Genomic DNA, 24,410 nt, shown 5'->3' on the forward strand with positions numbered 1-24,410 from the left:
TTTGAGGCAAGATCGAGTTTTTTAGTTTTATAACTTTATAGTTTTCTTTTCCAAGACCATGTCTAGGGTGTTGGTCTGTGTTCCTTTGCTAAGCAATGGCAGCGTCCATGCTCAGGTAAGTGGGTCATTAACTTGGGGGATTCTAGTTCATGGTGGTGGTTTGGGGCTAACTCACCCTTTCCCACCCTTCAGGACACTTACGAGGCTTTCAGTGTTCCCTCCCGGGCAGCTGGACCCACCCTTCCCCCCACGTTATTTCTATTCACCAACCAAGCTCCATTCCAACACCTCGCACACGCACCTGTCCTCAGGTGGAACAGTCTTCCAGTCTGTGCAGGCTGAAGATCAGCTTCTTCTTCCAGAAACACAGCCATCTGTATGGTTTCCTATTGCTGACCTAACAAATTACCACAAACTTAATGGGTTAGACGACACAAATTTGTTATCTCACAGTTCTGCAGATCAGAAGACTGACGTGGGTCTCACTGGGCTCAAATCAGGATGTCTGCAGGCTGTTTCTTCCTGGAGGCTATAGGGGAGGACCTGCTTTCTTGCTCATCCGGGTTGTTGGTAGAAGTCAGTTCCTTGTGGCTGTAGGACTGAGATCCCTGTTTCCTTCTGACTGTCACATGAGGGTCTTTCCACCTGCTAGGGGCCATGTATGTGCCTTGGTTCACAGCCCCTCGCTCCATCTTCAGAGCCAGCAGTAGCAGTCGAGTCCCTCTCATGCTTTGAATCTGTCCTTTTTCTTCTATCTCGTCTCTCTTGTTGACTAAAAAAAAATGCACAACTGAAAAGTTGAGAGTTATGCTTTATTTGGTGGACCTTCTTAGGACTTCAAGTCCAGGAGGCAGCATCTCAAGTAACCCTGAGAGAACTGCTCCTGGTTTTGGATGCAGGCAGCAGTAAGTGGCAGCTTGCAGCAAGCAGCAGTGAGCAGTGGCTGGAAGCAAGATCTTGGTTCCTGGACCGGGAGTCCTAACCACTGGACCACAGGGGCCAGCAGCTAGGGCCTGGTCCCTAGTTCTTGCTGCCGTGTCAAGAATGAATTCAGGCAAGGAGGCAGAAGGTAAAGAGAAAAGTGAAAAGTTTATCAGAAAAGCAGAGTACATGCGGAAAGACACATGGGTGAACTCGAGAGAGAGAGTCATGAAGAGTTGTTGCGCCTTTGGGAAATTTAAATCCCTTTTAAGGGGGCAGTCTTCCGGGTCTTTGTCTTCTTCTTGGCCAATCGTACTGTTTTGACCCCATGTCTAATTTGTCTCTGGCCCCTCCCCTGGGTGTGCACACACCCCTCAGTCGAGATGGATTTCATCGCAAAGGCGTCTGGGAGGAAGATAGCAAGACTTACTATGGTCTGGCATTCCCTGGCTTACTGACCCCTTGAAGGCTTTTGTGCATGTGCAACGTCTCCCTTGCCCCAGGGATGGGAAATGTATGACCTCTTGATCTTTTAACAAGGTTTAGCCCCTCTCTGTCCCTGCCATAAAAATGCCCAATGTCCGGTTATTTACCCTATTTCTGTTGCTGTTTCTTATATTGAAGTGCAGATCTCAAAATATAGACAGGAGTCTGGTCATAAATATGTAGTCCTGGAGCCTGTTTGTTTCTTGCGTCAGGAAATGTAAACAGGGGGCTGGTAAGGAATGTCCAGCCTGGAGCCCATCTTCTTCTCCCCCCAGGAAGTGTGAACAGGAGGCCAGTTGTAAATGTCTAGCCTGGAGTCCATCTATCTCCTGCCTCACTCCTATAGAAGTTTTTGCAACAAAGGGCAGGTAGTCTGAACTTCAAAAGATTATTGTTATTAAAGGAAACCAGATATTTCAAGTTAAGGAATTTAGTGTTTTTCTATGCATCGGAAGATGCAAGAGTCTGGGCTCACTGAAATCATTCCTTTGATCTGCACCTCAGCTATGGGGCTGGGGGCAGTAACCTGTATTTTCACATCCTGAGTTTCCTTAAGGTACGCCCTTAGGAGTGGCTGCAGTCTGATGGCTGTTAGATGGCAGGTATTCTTTGTTTCCTTCCTGAGTTCCCTCAGGGCTCACTGTCGGGGGTCAGGGGGCTGCAGTCTCTGGTGGCTGAGACATCTTTGTTTACTGATATGGCTAGCAGTATTTTATTTCTCACTCTGACAGGATGGGAAGGATTACCCTATTTTAAGGACTCATGGAATTAGATTGGGCCCACCTGGGTAATCCAGGATGCCATCCCCTCACCTAATTGCACCCTCAAGGCCCCCTCTCCCAGGTAAGGTAACACAGTCACAGGTCCTGGGGATCAGGGTGTGGACACCTTTGGGGCCACTATTCTCCCAGCCACACCATCATGGACTTGAATCAAGGTTCTCTTCCTCCGTTTCCCTGATGGGATGCTGTGCTGTGATTTGATGAACTGCTTCTCTGTCCCCGTCCTCTGACTTGAGGGTCAAACCTTCTCAAGGTCAAGAAGGGTCTCAGATTTCCACAGGTCCATTCAGTGAATATGAACTGATGCAAAGGTGAATCCTCAGGACACCCGCGGGCAGGAGGTGACAGGAAGCTATGGACCAGGGGGGGCTGGGGCGCTGGTGAGAGTGTGCCCCACGAGGGGGTGTCCGCAGCTCGGCACCAGCCACGGCTGCCACGTGGCATGGGTCTCAGAGCTGCCTGAGCCCTGACTGCTCAAGAATGTCAGGAAATCAGAATTTTAGGCAAAACATCTCAATCTTTAAGCACTGGCCACTTATTGACATTGTTTCAGCACTGACCTGGTTGAGTACCTGGGGGTCGCCCGGCCTGTGTTCCTGCAGTTTACAATCTCCGCCCTGGGAAATTTCTCATGTGACAAACCTGCCCAGCGCCTCCCTCCCAGGCCTTCAGAGGGACACCTCTAAGAGCAGATCTGGTGTCTCCCACTCATGTCACACCCCTCAGAGGCTCTCTCCACCTCCTCTTGCCTCACCTGCTGCCCCAGCCCCTCCTCCGGCGTCCCACGGCCCCAGACCAGTCCTCAGCCCCTACTGTGTTCACACCCTCAGCCCCAGTATTTCCCAGCAGTGGAATGTCCCCTCCCCGGTCCCTGATTCCTGCGGTGTGCACTTGGAGAGAAAAGGTTCACTTTCCCAGGGAAATGCCTTCGACAATTCCCAGGTGTGAAAACCTGTCTGCTGGTTAGATGCCCACAATCTGCTACCTCATAAAGCATTGCAACAAAGTTAACTAAACGCTGCTATGAAGTCACCATCCCGTGGAGACCAAGCGTGGGAATTTAATTCTTAAGAGGAACCTTGATAATGTCATGTGTGGCTGAAAGTGAGGCCACTAGTGAAACAATTGCTGGGAGTGTCTGGACATTTTACACAGAAATTAGCAGTGCTCCTTGGAAGCTGTTTGGATAATCCATTGCTGGTAGATGACAAAACGAGGAATGCTCTACAGCAGCGGCCCCCAACCTTTCTGGCACCAGGGACCGGTTTCGTGGAAGACAATTTTTGCAGGCACCGGAGGGGGAGGGTGGGGGGTTGATGGTTCAGGCGGTAATGCAAGCAATGGGGAGCGATGGGGGGTGATGGGGGGCGATGGGGAGTGATGGGGGGCGATGGGGGGCGATGGGGGTGACGGGGGGCGACGGGGGGAGACGGGGGGCGATGGGGACCGATGGGGGTGATGGGGGGCGGCAGATGAAGCCTTGCTCGCTCGCCACTCACCTCCTGCTTGGCAGCCCGGTTCCTAACAGGCCACGGACCGGTACCGGGGTTTGGGGACCCCTGCTCTAAAGGTCTAAGGCAGCCTTGAAAAGACCCCCTGGGGATCTGGAGTCTGGGGCTGTTGAAATTCTAGAAATATTCACAGGCCTTTTTCCTGGAGCTGCTGAGGAAGCAGCCAGACGGTGTGACCAGCAAGATTTCACTGACGTCCCCAGTCCGGGAATGTTTCTCTTTCGTATAATCCACATCTCTATAGCAAAGCTGCCTTCGTGTTCAGGGCAAAGGTGTGGGCACCGTCCATGATTTCCCCCTTTGCCTCACATCCCACCTCTAGCATCTTATAAGTCCTAGAGGGTCGGCCTCAAGTACATGTCTTAGTTGATGTTCCCCCAGCTCCATATGTGACCTGGCCCCATCCCCCTCGTCGCCCATGTCTTGTCCCATGAGACTTCTCTGCTCTCTCTGCACTGCACCCACTCCTGCTCAGCTCCTTTCATCTTGCTGTTCCTTCTTCCATTATTTTCCCCAAGACTTCAGCGTAACCGTCAACCCTCAGAGAGGCTTTCCCTGACCCCTGCTCTAAATTAGAATTAGTGTGCATACACACACTCACACATATAAACACACACCCCTACTATGTACTATGCCTACACACTTACGCATATATGCACACCTTCACACATACAGATACATACGCACACTTACACACTCACACAAACATACCCACTCACAACCACACATACACCTACCCACTTACAAATCCACACAAACTCTACATGTTTGCACATACATACTCCTACTCGTTACACACACACACACACACACACACGCACACATAGTCTATCACGTTGCCCTGCATCATGGTCCTCAGAATGCACATTGCCACCTGGAGTCACCGTGTCCATGGTTCAGTTACTTGATCACCATTGGCCTCATCCACTAGGACGTCATCTCCAGGAGGACAGGAGCCTTGTCTGACCTGTTCAGTGTCTCCTCCACAATTTCTAGAACTTTCCCTACCATGTGGCAGGTACTCAATGAATGTGGGTTGGATGATGAATAAGGCTTCGTCTTCAACAAGGTCCTGAGGCCGTAGCAGAGCCCATATCCCTAGGCAGGGGCTGCATCACACCCACTGAACAGCAGCCTGTCCCCCTCTCCTCCAATTCTGCACGTACCACACTTATCACAGTGCCCTCGTGACATGTTAGCACAGACCTGTCCTATCTCTCCCATGACATCAAGTCAGCCTGGACTCAGCTTCCTCACACAGGCGAGGGATGAAGTCATACTTGTCTCATATGCGAGGGTCAGGACCTGGTGCTCCTGACGCCCAGCCGGCTCTCACCAGTGATGGTTATTCCCACACATCCACCTCCAGACTGTTCCCAGGCTCTGCAGGGCGGTTTTCGTGTGATTGCTCCAGGCACGGACTGTGCACCATCCCTGTGACCAGTGGAAACCACTTGTGCTAATATATAAACCTGGACGCTGACCAGCCAGTGGTAGGCATGGAGTGGCTCTGTGTAAATCCGAAGGTGATTCTGAATGTTCGTTTTATTTAATCTCTCCTAAATTTATCACTACCGTGTATGTCTTTAAACATGCGAGTCCTCTCTTAGGTTTACACAGTGCCAACAAATGTTTTAATACTTATTTTTTGAGCGTTTAACTTAATCAGATATTTGTGTATCCCTCCCTCCAGTCTTACTGACCTAGTTGCAAGTGTAATGGTGATTCAGAAAACACTCTCTGAGGCTCAGGTCCCTTGTTTGTAAATGGTGAACGCTCCATTCAGAAGTGAGAACACAGTAAAAACTCTCTAAACCATGTTTTTTAGCTTTGAAAAACCATTTGCGAGCCCAGAGGTGAGATTAAAGCTACAATGAGATTCTAATTCTATGACATGAGGAGGAAACATTGAAGCAAAAATAAAATATAAATAAAACTTTAAATAAGATTAAGCACATTAGAACTAATAAAATAGATGTACCAGAAGCAAATAATAAATAAATCCTAATCCTTACAGGATAGGATGTTCTAGGAAATGTAGGTTTCGGCTCCAAGCCCTGGAATGCAAGATAACAAGACAGTAGGCAAGCCTGTGCAATAGATTAGCTAAATGTGGTTGTGAGGGAACCTTTGTCTGGTGCCCAACACACTTAGTCTATTATAAGAACTGCTTTTGGACTTCCCTGGTGGTCCAGTGCTTAAGACTCCGCGCTCCCAATGCAGGGGGCCTGGGTTCGATCCCTGGTTGGGGAACTAAGATCCTGAACGCTGCCTGGTGTGGCCTAAAAAAATAGCTGCTTTTACTGATGCACACAAAGGTTTGCAGCAGTCACAGACAAACCCCACATCTCAGTGACTAAAAATAACAATCCATTTTTCACCCATGCCTGGTGTCAATCAGGGACTGACAGGGGCGCTCTGCTCACCACAGCTGCCCCAGGACCCAGGCTGCTGCCGCCAGTCACCATGTCAGAGGGGGGAGGAGCTCCACAAGGACGTCACATGCCCTGGGAGAGAAGTGAGTCATGACCTCCAGCCAGCAATCCCATCACTCCAGGTGGGTGAGACTAACTCCAAGACACAGGAAGGAGATGGGCTCTAACGGGGCTCCGCCCTGCGCTGTGGGGGCTCGGAGGAGGGGCGTCAGGGGCAGACTGGGGTCTGGGGGGGCTTCCCAGGGGCCTCAGGAGAGGCCGCCTCGCCCATGAAGAGGAGGGCATGGAAGGCTGAGCCTCAGACGTTTCTGGAGGTGCGTGGAGGTCTGAGCGCCGTGTGGGTCTCAGCCTTTGCCTCTGGGTTCCTGCTCCTTAACCGCTGATGTGGATTTTCCCCAGCAGCACGGAGGGGCGGACCACAGAGCAGCCAGTCTGGGCGCTTTCTCCACCTAAGGACAGGCCTGCCACCACGGGAGTGTGCTCGCCTCATCGGGACACAGGGGCTGTTGTAGCCCCATCTGAGACCTTCCTTCTGGGAGCCGTTCCCACCAGAATCTCTCATCTTTCCCAGCGATGGCTAAGCCGTGGGCAGATGGCACAACCCTTCCTGTTGTGCAGTGTTCCCTGGTCTCCTCTCTTCAAAGTGAGAGTGACAGATCAGTACCCGATAGAGGGTGGACACCTTTGACCCAGTAATCCAGTTTCCAGGATTTATCCAGGATAGCTGATGTATGCAAAGGTATACCTACAGATATTTCATAATGGCAATTATACCCCTTAGAGGCTTATAATGGCAAAAATATCCCAAGAATCCAACAACCTGGAATTGATTAAATATAAGAACATGGGCATCCATCAGATAAGACAGCAAGCACCACCGCCACCAGAGCCTCCTGGGAGAGCCTGGGGGTCGAGGTGCTTTTACAGTCTCCTCAGGGGACTCCAATAGCCAGAAGACAATTCCTGCTGGAGAAGAATGATTGATGTCACTAAAAATCATTACACTCTATTCATACATTTAATTGTTAAGAAAGAAACAGGTACAATAAAGTGTGTGCCATCAGAACCCAATTTCATGAAGACAGATACACACTCAGGTGTGTGTGTACACACTCAAACTCACATACACACAACCTGAAAAGCCATAGAATATTTATCACTGTTCTCTCACTGGTGATTCTTTTCCTGCCTTTTGCTCATCAATAATTAACACATTTTCTACAATAATTATGCATTTTTGCAATAAAACAGGATAACATTTTTAAAATGCTCCTTATCATCCAAAGAGAATTGTTAGCACTTGGATGCTTAGGGATGGATATACAAGATGATGATACCACGGAACCTGAAAGAACAATTTTAGCACTGCTTACAGCGATGGAAATTGATGTGGTTGGAAATTAATTTAAATACATTTGCGTACCTGGAGTCTAATATTCACTGGCTAATTTTCCCCATAATCCCTAATCTTGAAAATTCTTGCTCAAGAAACTGCTCGTTAAAAATGCATAAATGTGCACTTAAATAAATAGATGAGCTCCCTAAAACCTGATTCATTGTTCCAAAAAAAAGTGGTGTGGAGTTGCTCCACACACAAAACAGCAGAGACCTTTCAGCCGGCCCGGAAGACTGCACAAGTATGCGTGGGAGGACTGAGGATACATCACAGGAGCCAGTGAAGCCCAGGCTGGGTTCGTGAGGGGCAGTGGGATAGCGAGAGATGGTGCTGAGGACTGTGGGCCCCCAGCGCAAGGTCGCGGTCACAGTCCCCGCGGCCCCGCCCTCCCGTCCAGGCCCCGCCCCTTCCCCAGCAGTGTTTTCAGTGAGTCTGTGCAGGAACCCAGGGAGGACGGGCGGGGCTGGAGGGAGAGTGACCCTGTGAGTCCAGGCAGACCCACGGTCGGGACACTCTGGAAACCCAGCAAATGGCTCAGAAAACCTACTTCGAGGATTATGAAAAGCATGAAACTATTAACTCATCCTCTGGACCCTTCCTGGGCCTCTGATATCACAACGATGCCCCAGCTTCCTGCTGTGGAGGGAAGGTTGCAGGGGAGGGGAGGGGATGTGTTTCCTCTAGGACCCACATCACTGCAGAGGCCCTGCTCCCCGCCGGGCCCATCACATGAAAATCCTCTCTGCTGATTGCTCTTCTCCAGCAGCTGCTCTTGTGGGCAGAGCTGGGCAGGAGCTGCCCAGGGTGGGGCAGGTGAGAACACCCAGGCCGAGACCCGTGAAGCAGATGAGTTCTAGGCCCCAGGGGTGGTCAGGGAGCTGCAGCCTGGCATCCCCTGAGATGTGGGAAATGCAGAATCCCAGGCCCCAGCCCCAGCCCAGGAATCAGCATCTGCAGTGTAAGTAGCCCCAGGGGACTTGTGAGCACGTTGTTCTCTGAGGAGCCAGAGGGCAGCTGCTCTGTCCAGTCAGCACAGCACAGGGGGCAGAAATGCATCCATTGTGGCTGCATCGGGTGGGGCAAGTCTGCTGTGAGCAACTGCAGATCTCAGTCCACAGGAGCTCACATGAGACAAGCTACTCTCTCTCACAAAACCCAAGTGTGGAGAAGTGTGGTCCAGGGCTGGCGTCATCATTCACAGTCATAAGGGAAGGTGGCTCCTCTCTCTTGCTTCTAGGAACTCCTCGATATCTGATTCTGCCTCATGTTCCAAAATGGCTGCTTGAGCTCCAGCCCCCGCATCTACATTCCAGCTGCCTGAGACAGGCAGGCCACCGTCCTTATCTGACTCTACTCTCTCGAACTTCTCTAGTCACCTCCAAGCTTGGGGACAAGCTTCACACAGAGTCACGGCAGCCACAGCCTGTGTCATGGGATGAGTGGTGGGCAAGTCAGAGTGATTCTCCCACCAGGGCCAGGTGTGAGCATTCTGTGTGCCCCAAGTCTCCCCACCCCACGTGGAAAGAGTCTGTGCAGCGTCCACCTATAGGACCCAGCAGGGAGAGAAGGGAGAAAATCAATACACTTAGTGAAGAAAAATCTCTCAAAACTCAGGAAATCTGTAAAACCAGAGATAGAACCTGGGGCCAGGACTGTTTGTTGTTTAACTGACAAACACAGCTTGAAGCAGAGGAGGTTCCAGAATATCCAGTTACGTGAACAAGCTACACAGGATGCAGCAGTCAGGCCATTAGCTCATTTATCTGGACAGACTCCATTAGGTCCATTACTCTTCTTGATTAAATCTCCTCCAAGGATGCCTGTCAGAGGTGAAGGAATAGTCCCACATGGGCTTGGGGAGATGCCAGGGCAGCATCTGGGCGGTGTCCCCCCGGACTGCAATCTCCCTCAGCCCCAAGCAAGAAGCACACAAGGTCCTTCCTGCTGCTCGGGGACATCCGGGGGCCCAGCTGTGAACAACAGGGATCTCTGCTGGCTTCTGTCCCAGCTGCACCTCCAGGGCCGTCCACAAAGCTGCTCTGTCCACAACCAGCGGCCCCAGCTCTCTCCATCCTCCCCAGAGCTATCCTTGCGGGGTAGCTGTGGCCTGGCCAGCTCCCCCATGTCACACCGTGGTGCCACACTTCCTGAGCAGACACCAGTGTTCCCTCACACATCATGGCTGAGGTGCCTCCCTGGGAAGGAGAATGGGACCATGAAGACCATTTTAGACCAATCAGGGTTTGCCCCTGCACTGGTGTTGGGTCACCCTTCCCTGAGTCATCCAGGAGATTCAATGTTCTCTCAACAAGGAACAAGGTGGGGTCTTGGATGGGGACCCCGTGTCTACTGCACCTGCCCCCCTCTGCTGTTCGGGGAACGGAATCAGAGCTACTGCAACTGCAGGTTTTACTCATTTTACAGAATAAAACCTCCAACAGAAGTGGAAGGGACTCAAACTTCCCACTGACATGAAGAAACCGACCCCTTCTGTTTCAGATTCCATCCTTCCAGGGCGGCAACTTAACCTTGGATGATTTGGGGATCCCGCACCCCCTTTCCACCTTTTCTCCAGAGACGAGCCCATGTCCAGGGGGTATATGTAGCCCCAAAGTATCCAGAAGGGCGGATCAGAGCCCTGGGAACTGCACCTGAGAACCTGCCCACTGGCTTCTCCCTCCTCGGTCTTCTGAGTCTAAAGAGGTCAAGGGACTGGAGGGGAGAAAGCGCTTTCATTGCAGCCACAGTGCACCTTGGTGAAGTGACAGGAGAGAGCCAGCAGCCATAGCTCACTCCCATCACATCATCAACAACTACCCTGCTTTGCGCGGGATGTGCTTTATCAAAGCCTTATTCCATCTGGGGGAAGGGCATTCCTGACTTCCCAGCCCCCTCTGGGCTTCCCGTCTCCCCAAAGAGGGGGAAAATGCTTTATCACTAGAGAAACACTTCTGAGGGTCACCACCCTAGACACAGACCCACTAAAAGATGCAGATGTATCATAATATTACAGAACACTTCTCCTACCACACATGTTAACACCACAGCAAAAAAAGAGCTGGTATATTAACAGATTAGGCTGAAAGAGCTGCAAGATGCAGACTCTATGAGGAGTACAGTCCATAGGGAAAGTCCAAAGTCAAGAGTAAAGAAGGAAAAACAAGAATTTGAAACCTCAGGCACCTACAGCTGCAGTGAACAGTCTACACAGCCCAACTCCTGGTCAGATTAACATAAATCCTCACACTAAAGTCCTATTTACCTCAGTTTCTAACACCCAACACAGATATGTTTAGCTTTTAATAACAAGAAAAAAAAATTGTAAGGCATACCAAAAGGCAAAGAAAACAAAACAGAAAACAAGCATCATAGTATTTTTAGGTGTACAACATAATGACTTGATACTTGTATACACTGCAGAACAATCACCGCAATAAGTCTAGTTAATCTCCATCACCATACATGATGGTGATGGATGTCATAGCTACAGAAGTGTTTTCTTCTTGTGCTGAGAACTTCTAAGATCTTCTCTCTTCGCAACTTTCAAATATGCAAGACAGTGTTATTAACTGTAGTTGCCACGTTGTACATTATAGCCCCAGGACTTATTTATTTTATAACTAGAAGTTTGTACCTTTTGATCCCCTTCATCCATCTTGCCCACCACCCAACCTCCCACCTCTGTCACCACCAACACACTCCCTGTTTCAATGACTTCAGCTTTTTTAGATTCTTCATATTAGTAAGATCATACAGTTTTTATATCTTTCTCTGCCTGACTTATTGAACTCACATTTTCTGATTTCAAGACTTCCTATAAAGCTATAGTAATCAGGCAGTGTGGTATTGGAAGGGAAAAACAGACACATGGACCAATGGGACAGACTAGAGACCCCTGAATGAGAACCATGCACACACAGTCAACTGATCTTTGACAGAGAAGCAAAGAAAATTCAATAGTGAAAGGACAGAGCTTCAAACAAAGGAGGCTGGTGCAATTGGATGTCCACAAGAATATCGATGGGCAAAAGAATGAGTCTTGACTTAAACCTCAAACCTTATACAAAGTTTAATTTTAGAAGGATCATATATTTATATTTAAAGCTAAAACTATAACATGTTTAGAAGAAAAGATAGGGGGAAGTCTTTTCAATCTAAGATTTGTTAAAGATTTCTTAGACAGGACACCAAAAGTATGATTGACAAAAGATAAAACTAACACATGGCACTTCATCAAAATAAAACATTTGCTCTGGAATGACATCATCATCATAGCCGGCTAAGAGTTTTCTACCATCATCTTCCTTCCAAAGATCACCATTTAGATAATCACCCACGGACGAGAGAGCCTAGTGGAAGTCCAGGAGTCCAGTGGAGAAGTTCCAGACACCATTGGAGCAAAACAATCTGAAACTGGACACACTGAAAAGGTAGAGAAGCAGTTTCACTTTACCCTCATCACACATTCCCGGCTCAACTTGGGGCCAAGAGAGACCTTCTCAGACTCCGATTTCTCCCACGAGGTAACATGAGAGCGTGTGAGTGAGCACCCGGCCCCCCCCAGCTGTGTGGATACTGCCAGAGACCCACATCTTTCTCATCCCATCCAGAATGCTGGGGTGTGCTGCCTTACTAGGGGGTGGGGAGCGGCTGGGAGAATGGCATACGGGGCTTCCACAGGGAATGAAAAGGAGGAAGACCCCACCGACCACATTACAGGCTCCATCAGGAGGCTGGACCTTGAGCCCCCAGTGCGCCATGACTTCCACCCACACACAAAACCAGTGCTCGCAGGCTCCCCGTGCACACTCCCAGGGGCCCCAAGAGTGGGCCTTTGAACGATGGCTGTGAGCATGGGCACGAAATCAGTCCGACTATCTGAGCCTGGGAGGAACCTCACAAATCACAAATCGGAGTGCTCAGCACCGCTCTAGGGACAGCGAAACGGAGGCTCAGGACTCAGCCTGGTGCTCTGCAGGATGGAGAGAAGTTGTGTGAGCTTAAGAATTCCGCCACAAGAGGGAACAAAAAGTATGGAGTAGGTGATGGCCTTTTCCATAGAAAAGTCCTGAGAAAGCCTCAGAATACTTAAGGCTGAGAGAAGGATCACAAAAAAAGATAGAAGACTCAAACAAACAAACTCAGAAATGAAAGAGGGGACATTACAACTGACACCACAGAAATGCTAGAGTTTTAAGAGTGTACTATGAACAATTTTATGCCCACAAATTGGAAAACCTGGAAGAATGGATACATTCTTAGAAAGATACAGCCTACCAAGACTGAATCATGAAAGTATAGACAATCCAAACCAATATTAAGTAATGAGATTGAGTCAATAATCGAAAACCTTCCAAAAAAGAAAAGCCCAAGACCAGATGGTTCACTGGTGAATGCTACCAAACATATAAAGAAAAACGAACACCAATCCTTCTCAAACTCTTCCAACAAATGGAAAAGAAGGGAACTCTTCCAAACTCACTTTACGAGGCCAGCATTACCCTGATATCAAAGCCAGACAAGGACACTACAAGAAAAGAAAACTGCAGGCCAAGATCTCTGATAAATATAGAGGCAAAAATTTTCAACAGAATACTAGCAAACTGAATTCAACAGCATATTTAAACAAATCATACACCATGATTTATCCCTAAGATGCGAGGATGGTTCAACATATGCAAATCAATACATGTGGTACACTACATTAATAGAATAAAAGATAAAATCATATTATCATCTCAATAGATGCAGAAAACTCATTTGGCAAAATACAATATCCATTCATGATTAAAAACTCAACATATTAAAGGCCATACATGACAAGCCCACAGGTAACATACTCAACCATGAAAGGTTGAAAGCTTTTCCTCTAAGGTCAGAAACAAGACAAGGGTGCCCACTCCCACCCCTCCTATTCAACACGGGAGCTGAATAGTACTGGAAGCCCTAGCCAGAACAATAAGGCAAGAGAAAGAAATAAAAATCACCCACATCATAGAGGAAATAGTGAAATTCGGATTTTTAGACAACCCTAAAGATTCCCCCCCAAAACTGTTAGAACTAACAAAGGAATTCAGTAAAGTTGCAGGATACAGAATCAACATCAATGAATGGATGGATAAAGAAATGTGGCATATATGCGTAATATATATTTATATGTACTATATATATGTAAAAAATACACACACAGACATACACACTCACAATGAATATTATTCACCTGCCAAAAGAAGGAAATCCTGCCATTTGAGACAACATGAATGTACCTTGAGGGCCTCATGCTAGGTGAAATAAGTCAGGCAGAGAAAGATATAAAAACTGTATGATCTTACTAATATGAAGAATCTAAAAAAGCTGAAGTCATTGAAACAGGGAGTAGGTTGGTGGTGACAGAGGTGGGGGGTTGGGTGGTAGGTGAAGTGGGTTAAAGGGGATCAAAAGGTACAAACTTCTAGTTATAAAATAAATAAGTCCTGGGGCTATAATGTACAACGTGGCAACTACAGTTAATAACACTGTCTTGCATATTTGAAAGTTGCGAAGAGAGAAGATCTTAGAAGTTCTCAGCACAAGAAGAAAAACTTCTGTAGCTATGACATTCATCACCATCATGTATCGTGACGGAGGTTAACTAGACTTATTGCGGTGATTGTTTTGCAGTGTATACAAGTATCAAGTCGTTATGTTGTACACCTAAAAATACTATGATGTTGTATGTCAATTATACCTCAATAAAAAATAATAATAAAATTAGAAAAAGAAAGGACGTAAGGAATTTGCCAATGATGGGAACGGAGGACCGCCTCTAACCCCCATCTCCGCCCCAGCACTCACACCCAAACTCCCTAAACATGGTGAAAAAATAGTTTAAAGACCAGTTGGAGCCCAGAAAGATAATGTCCTCCATGTGTGTACTCCAAGTTCCGAGGAATCTCTGCAGGAAAGATGGCATGAGAAGATTGCTGTGAAAGGCGGCGGTGGGCTCTGGCGGAAGGAGGCGGGGACCAGGAGGGCATCAGGCTCCAGGGCAGCGGCGGGTATCCACCTTACAGCATCCTTTCCGGGGCGCCCCTGCGCCACCCACCGCGCTCAGGCCTGCACGGCACTCCCCTCCCCGGCCTGCACCCACCTCCTCCAACCTCCCAGGAGCGAGCCGGGCCCGCGCCCCAGGGGCTGACCGGGTCTCCGGAGACGGACCTAAACACCTGGGAACCCGCCAGGGCGTTTCCACAGGACGCACGCAGCAGGCTGCGCCATGGGTCCGAGAGCAGGGGGCCGCAGTGCGCGAGCGCGGCTGGTGTGGGACATCGTCCCGGCCCTGACTCTCACCAAGGCTGCTTCACGCCAGCCGCAGGAGCAGCGAGGAAACCGCACGAATACGGCAACTATTTCCCCTGTATATGCAGAATGTTCATCCCCTCCTTCTAAGAGAAAGAGGAGGGAAAGCAAAGACACGTGTGGAAAACCTTGCAGTCTCAGGAGTGAGCAAAGCAATGCTCATCACGATATTTCACACATATTAAGCTGGGAATAAAAATACTGATAACGCTCTTTCCTGGTAAAGTATTTGGAAAATGAGAATACTAACAAGTCATCATTGGCAGCGAGAACTGACTCAGTAACCATTTTGGCAGAACGTTTCAAGAGTGACGGGATGATTGACTCTTTTTGATGCAGAAACCCAATTTTGAAATTTTAACCTGGAAAATAATCAATAGAAGAAAAAAAGCCATAAGCAGAAAGACATCAATACATATCTATCGCTCTATCTATCTAGAATAAGTAGATATAAAATATATTACAATACATATATAATATGAAAATAAATACTCATTACATATGCTGTCGATGATATAGAAGCATAGAAATCACCTCATTGTAAAATAGTACAAGCTTTTGGTAAAATATAGTATGTAATTGAATGTTTTATGTATATACATTATAATTATGAACAATATCTAGTAATATGGAAAATGGTTTAAGAGAGTACAGCAAGTTTAAAAGCAGATGTTTGCATAGCAGATATGATGTAGGACCAAGTAGATTATGTCTGCTGTGTGCAAGGAACCAAGAGCAATGTGGTAAAGCAAATGAACAAATATAGCTGGGAGGATCTCTGTACCTCTTGAGAAGAAGCACCAGTATATATACATATATATAATCTAAAACATACAACAAAGTGGGAAAGCAGACTCACAGATACAGAGAACACACTAGTGGATACCAGTGGAGGGGGGAGCAATATAGGGGAGGGGGAGGGGGAGGTACAAACTATTGGGTGTAGGATAGACTCAAGGATGTGCTGTACAACATGGGGAATAGAGCCAGTATTTTGTAATAACTGTATATGGAGTATAAACTTTAAAAAAAAATTTTTTTTAGTTTAGTAAGCATTTTTCTTTTCTTTTTATTGGAGTAGGGTTGATTTACAACGTTGTGTTAGTTTCTGCTGTACAGCAAAGTGAATCACTTATACATATACATCTATCCACTCTTTTTAAGATTCTTTTCCCATATAGGCCATTACAGAGTATTGAGCAGAGTTCCCTGTGCTCTGCAGTAGGCCCTTATCTATTTTATGTATAATAGTGTGTATATGTCAACCCCAATCTCCCAATTTATCCTCCCCCCCTCCCCAACTTTTCCCCTTTGGTAACCGTGTGTTTTCTACATCTGTGACTCTATTTCTCATGGAATCTAAGATAATGATACAAATGAACTTATTTACAAAACAGAAATAGAGTCACAGATGTAAACATTTTTTAAAGACTTTAAAAAATAATAAACCAGATTTAAAGACTTAGTATAGAAAAAAAGAATGTAAAATAGCTCAATAATTTTTAATGTTACGTGTTGAAATATTTTTGACATATTAGCTTAAATAAAATATATTGTTAAGTTTTTTTTAAAAAAAGAAGCACCAGTATTCTGTCCGGTACATTAACCTGGGAAGACACAGGGCTGCACAAATCCCACTACCTGCCCCACCCAGGGAGGCTCCTGAGAGGGCAGGGCATTGCCCATCACAGTGTCCCAAGAGCTACAATGTGCTGGGCATAGAGAAAGCGCTGAATAAATGTCTGCTGAGTGAATCCCAGGGTTGGATTTAACCCACGTGTGTTTCTCTTCAGATTTTTGTCGAGAGACCCACAGTCCTGTTCACCTTCCACTAGCAAAAGACGCTAAAGACCACACTTTATTTTAAGGACATTAAGATTTTATTTCATAAAAATCACAACCTATTTTCACTAGTAGTGGCATTCATCGTCTCTCCTGTGCTATAAACTACTTTAAACACACGCTTCTCTCCAACTGCTTATCTTTGGCCAAATTATGTGTAGATAATAAAATACTGCAGAAGCCAAAATATATAGCCTATAAATAAAGTGCACTACTCTCATTCTTTAGAAATAAAGAGTTTGCTCATTACTTCTCCTGATATATTAGCTATGTAGGGTGAATATGCGGAGAGTTAAAAAAAAAAAAAAACAAAGAATTCCATCTAAAATAAAAACAGTTCCTTACTTGATTTGCTTCACCAGAAACTAAATAAGAAAAAAGAATCCAAGTGTAAGTCTTAGGAATATAGTGTTCTCACTTCTAGGTGCTCTTGGGCATGACAAGGATCTAATGCCAAGTTACAGGTGATCTGGTTTCTGGAATCATGAGGAGAGCCTGGAGCAGGGGCTGGACGCACCTTTCGCCAGACACGGGGTCTCTGCCGGCCTCAGCCAGGTTCACCCCTACGGCACACCCTTGGGGAATGCCCATGGCATTGTCACAACGTGCAGAGTGGGCTGGTGCATCTGGGACCCACCCGGACGGAAGGACAGAGGTTAACCCCTGCGTCAACACGTTGCTCTGTGTCCCAGCCCCCATCCCGGTCCCCCGCCGCCCCTCCCGCCACCGTGGGAGATGCCTGAAGATGGCTGTCACACTCATCATCATCAGGGCGTGAGTTACTTCACGAAGGTGCCAGAGGAAGATGGAAAAGGTCTGCAAGACGATGTAAAATCTCACTCGGAAACAAAGCAAACGTGTTGGGAGAGGCGGGGCGACGCGGTGGGGAGGCCTTTAATGCTGTCGCCGTCACAGTTTTCAAGGAAGATTTTCCAGTATCGAAAACAAGTTGGAATTTCGTACCCACACATTTCACAGGCACCTTTGGTGCCGTCATCACAGGGTGACCTTTCACAGTCTGTTTCCCAGCTTTTCGATGGCGTTTCGGTTCGCGTCTATGACCGAACCCTAGCGTTCCACGGGGTCTCGCCCACACGTGGAGTCCTAACGATCATCCCATTTCCTAGGGGGCTGAGTCCGGGTCCATAAATTAACATCAACTCAGAAGATACAGCTATTGCCACGCTTCCCTCCCCGGGTCGGTCAGGACCAGGGTCCCCCCCACCCCACCCCCCGAGCAGCCTGCCAAGTGGCTCTGGGCGTCAAGGTCTGCCCCTGTGGCAACATGAAATCACCTACCGCGCTCCCCTCCGCTGTGATCCGCTCGCTAGAAACACGGAAAAGCATTTACAGGTGATGAGGAAGAAACCCTCTGGGGGACGTTATGCCTTGGGAAACGGCGGCTCTGATGGGCCCCCGCGAACACAGAGGAGGCTCAGGTGCCAGGAAAGGGGGCGACCTGAAGGCTGACTTGGAGTCGGAAGAGCCAGCACTCACGAGGAAGGGGCGGAGGAGCTGCCGGAGCAGAAAACCCCACGGGCTCTGCGCCTACGCGAGGCCCAAGCGCACAGACAGGCTGGACAGCCGGTGCCCCCAGCCCGACGCCCTGGGCGTCAGCAGGTGCCAGGCATCGGGGACCCTGCGTTGGGTGGAGTCAGCAGGTGGAAAACACCCTCGAGCACTTCCCCACGCGCCCCCAGGGACCTCCGCCCAGCCTCCCCTGCGGGACCCCACGTCTCTGGTCCCAAGTCCCCATCGCGGCGCCTGCCGAGGCTAAACTTCCCTCCGGGTGCCATGGCCCCTGGGTCCTGTGCGCGCACAGTGTGGAGGGTCTGTGCACTTGCAGTGATAAAGGGCAGGGACCGCTGTGTGCTCCGGGGGGCCGTCCCTCGCCGTGTATCAGGCTGCGGGCTGGGCGGTGGGCTCTGTCACAGGAGCGGGTCGCAGGAGAGGATGGCTGTCACGGGGGGAGGGGGGAGGGCCGTGACCCCCAGGTCCAGAGAGCGACGAGGAAAGGGTCCCAGTGGCGAAGGCAGAGCAATGCTTGCGTGCTGTCTGCGGCGGGTCGGGGGGTTCTGAGCGGCAGGCTGCCGGGTCCGCGGCCGCTCTGCTCACACGGCAGACAGGTCCACGCGGTGCCCGGAGTGGCTGCTCTTGTCCCGAGGGGTGAGCTTGCTGGAGCTTGTACCAGGCCGGGTCCCGTTCACCTGCCGACCACAGAGGATCGAGAAATGGGGACTCTGGGACGAGAAACCCAAGTCCCACAGGAGTGCTGAGAGCAAAGCCTTGTGCCAGAAAGTTGCCTGGGGATCCTCCTGGGGGCGGCCCCACCGCCCCCCAGAAAAATGAGGACCCGGAGGGCGCAGTTCTCTCCACCTTCTCCGCACAGGTTCCCCTGCCTCGTGGCTCCCAGGTTCTGGGGTGCACTCACCCAGGCAGTCATTCATTCTTCAATCTATCGCTCACTCATTCGTTCATTCACTCATTCACGCCTCTATTCTTCCCTCCGCGTATTCACTTACTCCTTCGACACTGATTTATCGAGCAGGCTGGGCACCGGGGCCTGATCTAGGCTATGGGCTCACGCCAGTGAACAGAGCCGACCAGACCCTTGCCCCCGCGGAGCTCGCGTCCCAGTGGGGGAGGCAGACAGTGGCCGTCAAGCAAGTGAATAAACCAAACAACTGCCACGAGTAGCTGGCACGGGACGCTGGCACGGGGTGGGGGCACCTTTGTTCAGTGCTGTCCAGGAGGGACCTCCTGAGGACGGGACCCCTGAGCGAGGGCCTAGCTGACAGGTGCAAGGTTGCGGTGCAGTGAGAACCCACGATACCGCCTGCTCCAGGGGGCCCGGGGCCCTGCCTGGGGGTCTGCGGGGCGGACGGATGAGGGACCACTTCCCGCAGGAGAAAGGTGAACCAAGCCCAGTGCTGGAAGGTGAGCGGCTTGTTCAGACCCCCGACCATCCAGACCCAATTTCTCAGGCATCTGTAGGGGGAGGAGACCTGATGCAGAGGCCGGGCTGTGTCCAGTGACTTTTGTGCCTCTTATAGGACACCATCAGCATGACCTGTGTCTGTCTCCTGGTCAATTGATCCTTCCATCCCCCTAAGTCAACATAAGAAGTACTGGCCCTGGGAAGTGGGGCAGGAGAGAGGGCCAGGTGATTTCGTGAGGAGGGGGGCCCTGTTGTGGGTGTGACATCAGCTCGTGCTGCCTGCAGGCCTATGTCAGGTGTGAGAGGACCAGCACCCGAGCCGAGGCTCCATCACCCCGACCTGGGCGGCCGTCTGCCCGACACTGATGGTGCCGACGATGGAGCTCGGGGAAGGAGTGAGCGGGGGGCCTGGGGCTCGGGCTTTAAGAGACGCAGCCTCAGGACCACGCGGTCCTCTGTAAGGCAGAGGCTGCGTGCAGCTCAGTGAAGCTGGAAAGCAAGTCCCGGCTGATGAGGACAGAGAACAAGAGGCCTGGGTCAGTGTGGGCTGGGGATGGAAGGCAGTCAGAGCAGGATCGGCCAGCGCAGGAGGGGCGTACACGAGACACCACACGCACTCACGATGTCCGAGTTGAAGGGCTTCGCGTTGGCCTGGCGGGTGGAGCTGCTCGTGAGGGACCAGACCTTGGTTTTATGCTTGAAAGCAGCTCTCACCTTCAAAGGCAGAATGGAAGGCTCATTAGAAGCAATTTCAGAAGCTGAAAAAGCAACAAGAGGTCATTCTGAAAGGTCCCGAGGAATCTGTGCTGCAGGGTGAGGACAGGACTCTGAGGCATCAGATCCAAACAGAGTCGGCGGTTCCGGAGCTGCGCTACCGATGTGTCACTGATTCGTGTGACAGATACAGGCTGCGTCCCCCCGCCATTCCCAGCCCTGCACGGGGAGAAAGCCGGACCTGGCCTGCCCTTTGCCGCCCTCACAGTGCTGGGTGGGGAGATGGGACACACTCGACGGTGAACAGCCTGGGGGCCGAGAGTGTGACGGGCACAGAAACCACACAAAGACGTAAATGAAGAAACGCACGCGTGGGGCGGGCCGTGTGCGGTTCCGAGGCTGCCTCTCCCTCCTGCCCCCTCTGCCACGTGGATCAGTCTCAGGCCCTGCTTGGGCTGCTACCTGGTCTTTGCAAACACGTGACCTCTCCTCCACTGGCCGCCATCGTCCTGGGCCACTCATCCTGCCTGCCCCTCCCCCCATCTCCTCCCTCCCCGCCTGACCTATCCTCGTGCAAATGGATGGACCCTCCTGGAAAAGCACAGAGGCGGGTGGCGCTTCTGCCCTGTTCTCAGTCACCGTTCCAGAGGCATTTCCCCAGGACCACAGCCTGGAAGGGACTCAGATGCCAAGGAACACAATGCCACTCCCACAATTTACAGGTAAAACTTCTCCCACGGACTATGGGTCCCGAGGGACAGGATCTAGAGCAGCTTCCACCATCCCTACGGCCAAGTACACAGCAGGTGCAATGCCCCAGACTGCACCAAGAGGAATGAGCCCACTCCAGGTACCCCAATGCCCTTGGAGGCCGCATCATAAAAGTCCCCTCTCTAACCCCTGCAGTCAGGAGTCCTCCTTACACCCCAGGCCAGCTTCCCGAATGCCTTTGGGGAGGATCTGCTGGGAGCACATCTGCATCTTACTCTCCCTAATATGCCGGATGCCAAGCAAGGTCCTGGATCTCCAGCTCAGCTATTCCACACTGTCGCCATCTCCCCTGGTCCTCCACACAGCCAGCCGTGCCCGTGTGACAGCAGTGAGGGAGGATGTGTGTGTGTTGCTTAGCAACCGGGATGAGGGAGAGAGAGCTGACAGAAAGCAGCCCCCCCCCGCACACAACCTGTCAGCAATACCAAGGCTTATTCAGGGTTACATTTCCGGACGCCAGCCTGATGCGGCATCGTGGTTCCTGCGCTCTGTGCCCTTTCAGAAATGAAAAACCAGCTTCATGTTGTCACGAAGTGCAGCAGACATACCTCTGAATTCAGGAGACAGTGAAAAAGGAAGATGAAAAATCCCTGGGAAGGAAGGGGAGGAAAACACAGAATTAGAGCCACTTGCATTTTGTTACAAACACTTTCTGAGGGTGCTTTCCAATGCCACCCATGGGCTCTGAGAGTGGCAATGGCATGGCTTGGTGTTGGGGAGCATGGGAGTGAGCCGTGATGCTGGACCCTACGGTCTGGAGTCCATAAGGGTGGAAGGGCATCCTGTAATCTAACCTAAACGCAGGCAGCCGCCATGACCAAGATACGAAGACAGGTGGACGCCCAGACAGGCTTAACCTCGGAGAGGAGCAAACATGCTGGGGCGGACAAATGGGGGGGCACGAGCGCATCACCTAAACCGAGCCCTGGCGTCCTCACCTGCAAACTGAGGAGGACGATGACAGTGAAAACAGACACAAGGTGAGGATCTCCCCAAACACCTAGAGACTGCCCCTCTGTGTCCGCACTGGACAAACACTTCGCGTGCGTCATCTCGTTTAGTGCTGAAAAGCAGCCCCCCACAACGTGGGTCCCGTTATTGTTCCCACTTTACGGAAGAGGAAACTTCATGGGACACAGAGGATAAATGAGGAGCCCGGCCCTGGGGTGTGTAGGGCTGCAGCCGGGACAACCTGTCCCCTTTCATTAGAAACAGCCAGAAGGAAACTATGCACGGGGGCTTATTACAAATTAGAAGCCTGGCCCCGTCACTGGTTGCGCAGACCCAGATGCGGCAAGGACATCACGGTGGGGGCCGGGGCGGATTAAGCCTTGGGCTCGGTCGCGTAGGCTGTGTATGGCCACGGGCACCCGCCTCCACCCTTCCTCTGGGGGCTTGTGGCTCTGGGGACTCAAGACTCTGGGCACCCCAAGTCTCTGGTTTCCAGGCTGTCACCCTTGCCGTCCTTCCACGCAGAGGGCAGATGAGAACTCAGAGCCCAAGGTACCCCCATCACCACCTCTCCACGCCCGGCTCCCTTTCAGGAGCTGCCCACGTGCTGACCGTCTTCCTTCCAGGCCCGGATGGGCCTCCACAGATACTGTCCAGGAGGACGAGGCAGCCCTGCTGTGAATGGGGTCCTGCACGGCCCATCTGCTCAGAGACCCCGGTGCACGCCCCGCCCATGCCCGTGTCCGCAGGCCTTGGGGACCCTCCACGCTCGGGGTCCACGAGGTGCGTGTGTGTGGAGGGGACAGAGCACAGGGTCTCCCTCCCGCCTCAGAGGCAAGCTGCTCCGCGCGTCCACCCACAAAGCCGACAGTCCCATCGGGCCCTCACCTGTGAGGAGTTGAGCGCGGCGAACACGTACTGAAAGGCCACGGTCTGGGTGTTGACGGCAAACGCGCCGAAGACCCACGAGGCTCCCAGGACGGGCAGCAGCACGGCCACGGCTTTCGCTGTCAGCCTGCGCGAGAGACACGGAGGGCGGGCAGGCGGGGGTCCAGACGCCAAGAGAGACAGAGAGGGCGGGCAGGCGGGGGGGTCCAGACGCCAAGAGAGACAGAGAGGGCGGGCAGGCGGGGGTCCAGACGCCAAGAGAGACAGGGAGGGCGGGCAGGCGGGGGGTCCAGACGCCAAGAGAGACAGGGAGGGCGGGCGGGGGGGGGGTCCAGACGCCAAGAGAAACAGGGAGGGCGGGCAGGCGGGGGGTCCAGACGCCAAGAGAAACAGGGAGGGCGGGCAGGCGGGGGGTCCAGACGCCAAGAGAAACAGGGAGGGCGGGCAGGCGGGGGGTCCAGACGCCAAGAGAGACAGGGAGGGCGGGCAGGCGGGGGGTCCAGACGCCAAGAGAGACAGGGAGGGCGGGCAGGCGGGGGGGTCCAGACGCCAAGAGAAACAGGGAGGGCGGGCAGGCGGGGGGGTCCAGACGCGGGTGGGCAGGCAGGGGGGTCCAGACGCCAAGAGAAACAGGGAGGGCGGGCAGGCGGGGGGTCCAGACACCAAGAGAGACAGGGAGGGCGGGCAGGCGGGGGGTCCAGACGCGAGGCTTCCAGGTGGGAGCAGACACAGGCCCCGCTGGGACTGAGACCTGATTCCTCCCTGCAGGAGGCCTTGGGTCAGGAGCTGACTACCCCGGACGTGTAAGACGGGGTCCCTGCAAGGCCAGCTCTGGGCCAAGCAGGCAGCTCTGTAGGACGGCAGCTGGCACCGGGCTTCTGGGAGCCAGCGCATCCTCTGGGCACTCAGGCTGACCGCGCCAATCCAACTGGTAGTGATGCTGAGGGAAATGCTGATGCCAGGTGCCCACAGAGCGGAGCGCAGCCGAGGAGCCCAGGGGGCAGGAGACACACCCAGCGCCGCGGCACCTGCAGCGTCGGCCTTGAGGCTCTCCCTTGGAATGTGAGTTCCCTGAGAAGGATCTGGGCCCCCCCCCCACCCGGTGTCTGCAGAGCCCAGAACGGAGCTGGTGTGGCGGCAATGCCCCAGGGGCTGTCTGAGTCCTGGCTGCCTCTGATACGCCCTGCAAATCATCGTACGCTAACTGGGGCCCAGCCCACCCTGACTCCTCAGACAGCTCAGCTCTCCACAGGGCGGTTTCTGCACGTAAGCATGACAGAGAAGTCCAGAGACGGATGGGTGCCATGCTGCCCAGCTAAGCAACCTCCAAGGCCCTCGTCCCTTGGCGCTGCCACCCGCACGGTCTCCCTCACTAGACGGTGAGTCCTCTAAAGGCTGGGCTCTGCATCTCTGCAGCCCCAAAGCCAGCACAGCGCC

The 24,410-nt window shown here is 51.6% G+C and overlaps 1 protein-coding gene across 3 annotated transcripts in view; it reads right to left on the reverse strand.

Annotated features, from left to right (window-relative positions):
- Positions 1–17,440: 17,440 nt before the first annotated feature.
- The window catches only part of ADGRD1 (adhesion G protein-coupled receptor D1), a 150,113-nt gene continuing 143,143 nt past the window's right edge, over positions 17,441–24,410 (reverse strand). For all 3 annotated transcript variants that reach the window (XM_036824041.1, XM_036824042.1, XM_036824040.1), the window contains 4 exons: positions 22,974–23,100; positions 21,683–21,724; positions 20,271–20,363; positions 17,441–18,918 (listed from right to left, as the gene is read on the reverse strand). In XM_036824041.1, coding sequence (XP_036679936.1) covers positions 18,823–18,918; positions 20,271–20,363; positions 21,683–21,724; positions 22,974–23,100 — 358 coding nt within the window. In that variant the 3' untranslated portion in view covers positions 17,441–18,822. The remainder of the gene's footprint in view (positions 18,919–20,270; positions 20,364–21,682; positions 21,725–22,973; positions 23,101–24,410) is intronic.

The sequence above is a fragment of the Balaenoptera musculus genome, chromosome 14 (assembly GCF_009873245.2).
Source record: "Balaenoptera musculus isolate JJ_BM4_2016_0621 chromosome 14, mBalMus1.pri.v3, whole genome shotgun sequence".
In the NCBI taxonomy this organism is placed as follows: Eukaryota; Metazoa; Chordata; class Mammalia; order Artiodactyla; family Balaenopteridae; genus Balaenoptera; species Balaenoptera musculus.